General features: G+C 41.3%; 1 protein-coding gene across 2 annotated transcripts; it reads left to right on the top strand.

Moving 5' to 3' along the window:
* The first annotated feature begins 195 nt into the window (after window positions 1-195).
* LOC140937663 (monocarboxylate transporter 10-like) lies at window positions 196-7,272 on the top strand. 2 transcript variants are annotated; one of them, XM_073387226.1, is made up of 4 exons: window positions 196-642; window positions 3,708-4,273; window positions 5,807-6,176; window positions 6,834-7,272. In XM_073387226.1, exons 1-4 carry the CDS (start codon window positions 447-449, stop codon window positions 7,184-7,186), a joined length of 1,485 nt encoding a protein of 494 aa, XP_073243327.1. In that variant the 5' UTR covers window positions 196-446; the 3' UTR covers window positions 7,187-7,272. The 2 variants fall into 2 exon arrangements, with proteins under 2 accessions (XP_073243327.1, XP_073243335.1); XM_073387234.1 differs by lacking the exon at window positions 196-642 and adding an exon at window positions 812-957.
* Window positions 7,273-9,893: the final 2,621 nt, after the last annotated feature.

Raw genomic sequence — 9,893 nt, 5'->3', positions numbered from 1 at the left:
TCATGTGTTTGTGTTTTTTTACTTTACTCTAATTTAGCTTGTCCACGCAGACAGGATTCGTCACGCGAAGCCGCGAGGTTACGCGAAATTAATGTCCCGCGGAGATGATTGATATCAATACGTGACTTGAATAGTCTGGCATAATTAAGAGCGTAATGATTATACGTGGTAACAAAAACACAAATATTTCCACCCAAGCATAAGTTTTTTCTTTGCTTTCATGGTTGACGCAGGATAGGATAATATTCTATTACATTTCCTGTACGGGCATAAACCGACAGACACGACTCCAATCTGACCTTGGTGAGGCTCATTTTTGGCGCGTTGATGGTCACGCTTCATGTCACGCTGATTATATTCAATTGCTTCGCTCAGTTGGCACATTCTCTCATAGAGAAACTGAAAGAAGCATACGTACGGCTTCCTATTTACACAGATGAAAGAAAATGTCGCAGACAGAAAAATCGAGTCGAAGTGAAACGCATAACGTGCGTATAGATTTAAAGCCCGACGGCGGATATGGGTGGATTGTGTGTTGTGGGACATTCATGGTGAATTTTGTTGTGTTTGGAATTCACAACTCTTTTGGAGTTGTTTATGTTAATCTATTAGACGATCTGAAGCTGGGAGAAATTCAAACAGGTGAGGTATTTAACTAGATTTTTTTAAAATCCTTTCTTTGAGGAGTTACCGACACAGAGCCGAGCTGTGTTGTTAACAGAGTTCTACCGTGCTTAGAAAACCACGTGTTGTATTGGCCAATCTTGGTATCCAAAAGGCGCTTCCGTAAGCATACAGAGTAGGCATACAGAGTAGACTCAGAGCAGGTGAGAAAGGCATCTATCGGCCAGAAACAACAAACTAACACACTTATGGAAAGATCTTGAGGAGCACTAAGTGTTGTAAACCAAAGTCTAAGCAAGTCTTCGTTCAAATAACCGGCCCAGAGTGTTTACGGTAAACGGGTGGACAATAAATACTACTAGTACATTGACCCTTTCAACTGTGCCATTCATTTATTGTTTTAGTCATCTCACTTCAAATTGTTCACTAACTGAATTATAGTAAAAGATTTCCCTATTTGTGCAATATCAACAAATTTCTTGCTAGCTCGAGAGCAAGAGGGCTGAATCATAATAGATTATTTGATCAGTTTTCAGATCAGTCTCCTTGTTTGGAGTGTGGCGGTTATTTCAGTGTTATGTATGGTAATGAATTTGAAAGTACTTAAGAGTGAACCTTGATCCTTCAGTTAGTTAAAAAAAATCCAAGCTAGCAGGTAAAGAGCGCCCTTTTCACCATGCTTCAGCTAGTTGTTTCATAAAGCGCCAGCCATACAAACCAATGCAGCCGTTCTCTATGTACTCTCCCCGCGAGGAGACTGAGAAACGTAAAGTGAGTGTTTGGGGAATTTGCAGACTGGGGAATTTGTTTAAATATATATTTTTGTTTTATTCGTTTGTTTACTTCTTCATCGCCTTGCCGTAAGGATCAGTTTGCCGTTTCATATTTTTCTACAAGTTTAATTGCACTGATCAGTGCCGGATCCAGACCTTGAGATAAGCGGGGGGGGGGGGGGGGGGGGGGGACCCGGTCATCCAGAACCTTAGATAAGGGGGGGGGGGGGGGGTCTTCAAAAAAATATTTTCGGCCCTTCGGGCCTCAGTTTGGTCTAAACATAGGGGGGCGCCCCGGGCCCCTCCTTTGGATCTGCCACTGCTAACTGAGAGATCCGGCACCACTCATTGGTTTGTTGCTGCGGCCTTGCTGACATTTTATATGTTTCGTTATCCCCCGGGTGATAATCCTGGAAATTCTTTGTGGGGGTGTGCCGCCCAGGTCTCCAAATCCTGACCTTAGTTCAGACACAAAGGTGTAATTTTCCACACCCGTTTTCAGACCAGACCTCTAAAATCCATACCCGTTTTCAGACCTGGCCCTTAGGCAGAAATTATTATCATTACTTATATTAGAGCGCAAACAAAAAAATTCTTCAAATCCGTTTCGAATTCGCACATTTCTCTATCTTACTCATTTGGAATTGAAACGATAAAGACGTTCATACACTCCCGTAGTTCCCTCGAAAACCATACCCGAGTCCAAACCAAAATGGGCAAGGTTTATAAAATACCCGTTTCAGACCAAAATGGCGCAAAACCCCTATCCGATAGGGCGGCACATAACGGTATGGATTATATAAGGGAGTATCCCCCCCCCCCCCCAGGCGTAATCCAGCGATGTACAAATATCCATTCTTAACATTTCCGTGTCATAGAATAATATGGATCTTCAGATCATTTAGATAAGTCATCCAAGACGAAAAATGAGACCTAACCTTTAAAATGAAGCTTGATTATAGCAGCCATAGAGACTCGATCCTACGTACACCGGAACATACAGCCTAGTTTGAGAAGGACTCTTACTGGACTCTTAGTTTTTCAAAACACATACATGAAGTTATTAAAAGAAAAGGGAATGAATCACAAAATACGCTTCAAGTTCTGCCTTGATAAACATCCATGTGAACATTACTCGCATTTCGACATGTGTCGTCTTGAAAAGCTTTGAAAAACAAAAATAAGAACTGCGGCATTACTTACAGTCTATCGCTAGTGGAAACAGTAAAAGATGGGATTTTGACATCTTCTTGATTAAAATGGGAGAGAATTCACTAATCTGGCGACGTATTCTCGGGACTAGTTTGGTCGCAGTTGTCATAGAATGTAGGCGTGAAGGCGCAATTTATTTATTTACTTACAGATGAAGTACATGCAGTTACCAAATATCATACAAGGTGGAAAAACAATAGACGCTTGGTCCCCTACAAAGATAAACCACCCAAAACCAATCCCCCATAAAAACACAAAAGAGGAAAACCTATCTTGCCAGGCCCTTATCAATAATATTAAGGGGAAAACTAAAAGTTGAGGTACAAGGCTTGAAGCATAAAAAACATTTGTCCATATATATGTCAGTCATAGCTGGAATTTTGTAGAAGAAGCCATGTAAATGCTAACTCGAAAACGTAAAAATAAACGCAATTGAGAAGCTGAAAACCTCATGGGGTTGAGTACACGTGGTTTTTCTCTCTGACTTCTACCACCGCTCCCCCCCCCCCCCCGGCTCGTCTCCCATCGTTTTCTTGTTTGACCGCGGTTTAGTTTTGCTTAGTCCCTGTACTGTGTTTTCCCAAGCCCTCTCGGTCAATTCACTACCGTGACGACCACGTGATCCGAAACGCTTTGGTCGCCAGAATAATGAGGTTCAGCGCGGCTGCGTCTCAGCACTTAACGAACCAAAAAACCGCCTGGTACGCACGCACGTTTTCGTGGATCAGTAGCCATGCTTAGGTCGTACCAAGTTTGATCTTGGTTATGTATTGCATAAGACTTATAAACCGCCCATATGCCATGTTTGGCGTCTTTGAGGAGTTTTTCGCTCAGTTAAAAAAATCGCGCTTTCGCCCAACAGAAATGAGGACGGCGGATTTTCGCTAAATAGTTCGTATCTGAATTAAAATTAAAAAGAAAACATAAAGGGTCTATTAGCTTACCCTCAGGCGACATTTTTTGAGAGTTTTAACGCGTTTATAACTAGAAACCCCACTACTCCAAACTACAGTGTTTTTCTAAATTAGCTTTTAGCGGTTCAAGTTAGGGGAGTAGTCTTCGATATTATTGAGTTTTGCTTTGTATTTTTATCTTCAGCATGGATTGGTGCAATGGCAATGGGCTTGAACTTCTTCTTTGGTCCTATTACAAGCGCTCTCTGTGACCGTTTCGGCTGCCGTATAATCTCCTTCGCTGGAGCTGTCTTATCTGTATTGGGACTGTTCCTAACCTCCTTTATACAAGATGTCTATATAATGTACCTGACATATGGCGTTGTGTGGGGAGTTGGGTCCAGTCTCTCATTCGTCTCATCCATCGTTGTCCTGGGACGGTATTTTGATAGAAGACTGGCTTTGGCCAATGGCATTGCAACTTCTGGAAGTGGCGTGGGCTCTCTTGTCGCTGGTCCTGTCATCAACTATCTGCTACAGTCGGTCGGTTGGAAAAACTCAATGCGGATTTTAAGTGGATTTGCTAATGTGTTATGGGTAGCAGCCCTACTCTTTAAGCCAGCAAAGAGTAATTTTGAACAGTTAAGTAAGAAAGCTGAAGAGAAAAAGAAGTTGTTTGACTTGTCAATTTGGAGGAACAAAGCTTATGTGTTATGGGTGACTACAGTGGCTCTATTTCAGTTTGGTTATCTTGTTCCCTTTGTCCATCTGGTAAGGTGTTATTTTTTATGTACAAAGTATAACACACCTGAAGACAGTAGAACACCGCATTTCATATATATTTAATAGGGAGCTTAAGCAACGACGACGGCGACGGCAACGAGAACGACAAAAAAGCGTTAAGTTTAAAGAAGAAAAACAACAACTCTGCACGTGCGTCAAGCTTTTTTTGTACATTTCTTTGCCTTTGTTGCACGACTACGACGTGAAACTACCTAATTTCAACACAACGACCTCTTTTTTCTTTTCCTGCACTTTGATACTGTCCTCAGTTTAGAATTAAGCTCCAGAAAAATTTGCCAAAATTTTCTCAATGAAAGACGAGATGGAAAAAGCGCGATAAAGTTTGAAGCAAGCTCCCTAAATATACAGTAACGTTTATTCAACAGGTTTAAGTACTTTAATGGGTCCTTAGCATAATTTATTTCAGAAGTGGTGAAAGTATATAGTAAAGCAGCCTCCCTCATATACGTACATGCCACTAGACTTGTCCTTTAGTTAAACTCTTGAACTTCTGCGTCATGACAGGAATGAGGAAGCTTAAGCAACTATGACGGCGACTTGGGGCCTTGGCGTCACTTAAAAAAGGCATTCGCGCTATTATCCAGTCTCATTCAATTGTCAAGTGTTGGGGAAAATTTCAGGAGTTGAAATTTAAAGGACTTTGTCTGCGGTTAGGAAAAGCCTTGAAAAAGGTTGGGTTCGCGAACGCTATAAAACGTGAAATTAAGAAGTTTCTGCGACATCGTAGCCGTACAGCGACGGCAAAGTCATGTACAAAAAAGTGTGATTCACGTGCAAAGTTGTTGCGTGTTTCTTCTTGCTGTTGCCGCCACCGTTGTGGTTGCTTGAGGTCACTAATATTAAAGACCAAGGGCGTGTTTACATGGAGGTGGGGGACCCCACTTAGGTGGAGTAAGCCGCCTGTCCATATAATCTCTCATTTTAATTTGATCACTTTTACATGATAGGTGGGGTGACCCGCCACAAGTTACCTCACCTATCTGGGGTCCCCCGCCTCCATGTAAACAGACCCTAAGGGTGGACTTCCATTGTCGGTAATTTTTGCCGTGCGCACGCGCGTAAATGTTAAGCGTGTAAATAAATAGAGGCAATGTATGAAAGGCTACGCGTAAACGTAAAAGTTGAGGGAGGTTCAACTTTTACGTTTACGCGTGACCGTCCGTACATTGTCTAATTTTATTTTCGTGTGCAAAACGTACGTGTCTACCCATGGAAAATTCATGTACACGAACCTTAAAGTAGACCAATTTTCAAGTGAATTGCCATCAAAATTTTATTTTTCCATGTTTCATTAAAGAGTGGCTGTTTGGGAGTATTGTTGACGATTTTTAATAGTGTTGGTGGTGGTGGTGGTGACGGAGTAATGACGATGATGATGATGATAGATGGGCGGGTTATTTCAAGTCGATCTAGTTCTTGGAATAACAACAGTTACTGTAAACAGAGGATATGGGATGTCATGAAAACTAACATGTTCTCTTGATTATATCACAATTTTAGGTAAAACACGCTGAAGATTTGGGAGTTCCAAAATCCAAAGGAGCCTGGTTAATTGGATTCCTTTCAATCACCTCAACTTTAGGACGGCTGGTGTTTGGCAAGCTTGCTGATCTGAGATTCATCAACAGACTTTACATGTATCAGTTCTCTATTCTCTCCATTGGAATAACAACGCTCTTGCTTCCTTTGGCTAGCAATTATGCAGGGCTTGTTAGTTATGCCTTAGTGTTTGGGTTCTTCGATGGCTGTTTTGTCGGTCAAATTGCAGTAATCACGGCGGATGTTGTTGGACTCGAAAAGATGTCACAAGCAATTGGTAACATGTTCGGTACGCTGGCAATACCTATGAGTTTGGGACCCCCGTTTGCAGGTCAGAATTCCTTTATTGCGTATTTTGTTTCTTCAAGTTGTCAAGTAATTCATTCAAGTTGCCTAAAGGTCCCTCGCGGACTGCTGCACTTTCCAACCGGGGTGTCACTACTTATAATGGCCTATACGGGAAGGCACCGCCCGAAAGGGGTACCTTAGTGTTTTTTACTTCAAGTCAAACCCCCTTTAAGTATATGAAAGGGTAGAGATTTCACTAGTTAAACTAAATGAGATCGTTGGGAAATCTGTCATTTATATCTGTAAAAGAACCTCAAAGGGCCAACAGATGCATCTTATGGCTATGTTATTGTAGAAGTCGAAACTTCTGCTTTACTGACTGACGTTATTCAGTTTAAGAAGACAGTGCATTTACAGCATTTAAAAGGGATGCAGTGTTCTAAAATGGGTATCTGAAAGAGGTATGATTTGCCAATAGAAGGTATACGATGGTATATGTAACAATGGTATACAAAAGGGTAAAGGGTCGGACCTCGGGGCGGAGCATCCCCTTGAGTATTCCCCCCCCCCCACCCAGGGATCATAGTCAGTTTCGATCGCATCTTCAAAATATGGTAAGCCCTAGTTGGTTGTGAAGAATTAGCCGGGGGATTGGAGCCAGTCATAAACGTCGAAATATTTGAATGTTTTTCACTTGCAGGTTGGTTGTACCAGGAATTTGGCTCATATGATGAGGCATTTTACATTTCCGGTGCGGTCGCCGTATTTTCCTGTCTCCTACTTTTTGGCGTTGAATATATGCGCAGAAAACACGGCAAGTTCTACGTAATGGACGACAGAGAACTCATTTGTAACTGTTGTCAAACTAATAATCAGAACAGTTCTTTTGAGTGCACAGAAGAATCTGCTTCTGAGGCTGATGACAGCGATATTGAAGTACAGCCGATTCTGGAGCCCAAGAAAGCGGCTTCTGTCAAGAAGCGATGTTTCCTTCACGGCTCTACAGAAATTAGTGGCAAACTTCTTGTAGTCGAGAGAGAGACTGTTCTTTAACGCAAGTTTTATAATATGAAGACCTACGAATAGCAAAAATAGAGATGTAGACAATGTGATGGCAAGTGGTCCGATTTTCAGGAATCTTTGGGCGTCGACCTGTTCCAAACTTTCAGATAATGGAGAGGGACGCGCGGACAACGATCATTGTCTATTTGATTAATTCGCGTTAAGTCGGCCTGTTCTATATAGATATTTAAAGTCTCCTTCGCAGCCGTTGTTTGGGTCGTCACGCAACGCTCCTCTCCACTCCTCACTCCTCTCCCCTTAGTGGGGAGTAGCGTTGCGTGACGACCCTAATAACATAAGGCATTTAGCGAGTCAAGAACAACTTCGAAACTTCACCTTTTTCCTTGCTAGTAAAACGGTTTAGTGATTTAGGTTTTATACATCCTTTCAATCTATGTTGCCTAACAGAAATATTATAAGAGTTTGTATGGGGATTTAAGTGATCGTTATTTAGTGGTCAAAAATAGTATTAAAAAGCAGAACTAAAACTCGCTGGAATCGTTTTAAAAGGGCCAAAAATGCAAAAAAGACACCATAAATTTAGACGAGGACACAAGATAAGAAATTCTAATGTATTTTTATTACTATTTTTGATCCCTAAATAACGATCGCTTAAATCCCTACACAAACCCTTATAACTTTTGTTAAGCAACAACGATTGTCACTCATGAACCTGTGGTATTTCTGAACTGATAGGGATTTTTTTCTCCGTTTTAGCCCTCCTTTTCCAAGTAAACGGCGTTTTCGGGCACCAAAACAGTAGTTTCTTTAAAAACGATCCCCAGAGTAGAGACTTTTGAAAACCTCGGCTTTTCGTTTACGTATGGACGGAAGAAAACGAAGATTTTCAACCACGATGATGTCACACCTCATATACTACGAGCATTACGCATGCTCTCACTCTGTTTGGGTTGCTATCGTATTTCCATCATTTTAGCGTTTTCATATGGACGGGCGAAAACGAACGCATAATTTTGTGATAAAGAAGAAAAAAGTCTCTGTTTTCAAAATTATCCAGATACGTATGCACAGGGCCAAATTTGATTCCATGAGCCAAGTTGTCTCGCTTTGCAGAGGTGGCTTTCATCCCGGTGTTGCTACATGTCGTTACCAGGTTTTCAGATAACCTTTTTATATAAAATGACGACAGCCAAATCCCGCTGTTTTATCCAAGACAAGAATATAGACATAAATAACAAAACAGCAAAGAGAAAAGCGACATGAGGTTTCCCGATATTTCGGACGGACAAGCCGTCCTTCTTCAGGGGATTTAATGAAGAATCGGAAAGTCGTGGCGCGATCTTGACAAAGCGACCCAGCCCAGAAAACCAGACCCGCCCAACTCATATAAACAGCCTTTTTATTTCCACAACGCTAGCTTGTTCCAGCTTGCTTTCAGATAATGGCAAAAAACCCGACCACACCCTGCATCAGCCCCTCTCTTTTTTTTCCTGCTCTTTTCCAAAATTATTAACCGACCGACTTTCAAAAGCCTTCTATTGGAAGTCGGTCGATTGATTTTGGAAAAGAAACAATGATAAATTAACAGATCTAATCTTGCCATTAAAAAAGCTCCAACGTGAAGGTTTCTCGACAGGCGCCGATCCACTCCGGTTTCCACCATTTTACTGAAATATGACTGATTTTTCATTAGGGATATATTTTTAATAAATAAAAAACTTTCCAATTTGCAAGGCTTCATCCAAGGCGAATGGAACTGGCCAACATCCTGTCTGAATGACTTGGAAACCCAGCAAAGGGGACTTTACGGAGTTAAAATCTAAAAAATTTCCGGGAGGACCGTGTGCCCCCCTCCCCCCCTCTGAGCCTTCGGGGCTCGTTCAAGGAATCGGTCAGTATTTATCCTAGATCCACGCCTGCTCGATTGACGTAAATCTCCCATTGGAGCAATTGTTGTATTTTTTTTCTTTTTTCTTATTTTGCTTCAAATTCCAAGTGATGACCTGTAAATACTTTTTAATGATAAAATAATATATTAATGTTTTTAAAATGTAATTTTTACCACTGAAGTAGAATTATTTTTATCACTTTTATCAATGCAGGTGATGATGAAACATGCATTTATCAGGAACATTTCATCTAACCTAGTTGTATAGAATTTTGGCAGCTGAGCCCCTGTGTAAAAAGAAGAAAGACTGGGAATAAACATCCTGGCAGTTTAATATTGTCTAAGATTTGCGATTTTATTTTTATCATTGGCTTTAAAGGTCAGGAAATGGTCAGGCAAAAATAAGATTCTTCAAAGTCAGAGAAAATTGAACTCTGTGAGAGATTTCAAGGAAAATGAAATTTAAACGCCGCTTATGAAGATATATTTCAGATCATTGTGATGTTAATGACGTCGTTGTGAAACAGGTGAATGGTCATCTTCCAGAAAGTAGGTTAAAACGTTATTTTCGTTGAAGAAGGATGAAAAAATGCCTTCTCGTGGCTGATGAACGCTTATTTCAGATGCCTCTAGTAAATCCGATAGAGAGATACGAGGAGCCGCAAGCAGTAAAATTTCTGTCCCGTTAATCAGTTAAATCATCAAAGTTGACAGGTCTTTCTCAGTAATCAAAGCGACCGCTCGGTTAACCATCTACACTTTCAGTGCGAAGACTGTCACAAAAACATTAGCAGCATGACAGTGGTAGGTCGCGGCGTTGCGTGCGTCTGGTCGCCCTGGTTTTAACTG

The sequence above is a fragment of the Porites lutea genome, chromosome 1 (assembly GCF_958299795.1).
Source record: "Porites lutea chromosome 1, jaPorLute2.1, whole genome shotgun sequence".
In the NCBI taxonomy this organism is placed as follows: Eukaryota; Metazoa; Cnidaria; class Anthozoa; order Scleractinia; family Poritidae; genus Porites; species Porites lutea.
The sequence above is the reverse complement of the archived record's forward strand: the minus strand, read 5'-3'. Positions and strand labels throughout refer to the sequence as shown.

Bases quoted from the DNA above. Each gene is read 5' to 3' on its own strand.
- LOC140937663 (XM_073387226.1), top strand. From the start codon at position 447: ATGTCGCAGACAGAAAAATCGAGTCGAAGTGAAACGCATAACGTGCGT. The intron at 4,274-5,806 runs GTAAGGTGTTAT...TCACAATTTTAG, and splicing joins TTGTTCCCTTTGTCCATCTG to GTAAAACACGCTGAAGATTT. The intron at 6,177-6,833 runs GTCAGAATTCCT...TTTCACTTGCAG, and splicing joins TTTGGGACCCCCGTTTGCAG to GTTGGTTGTACCAGGAATTT.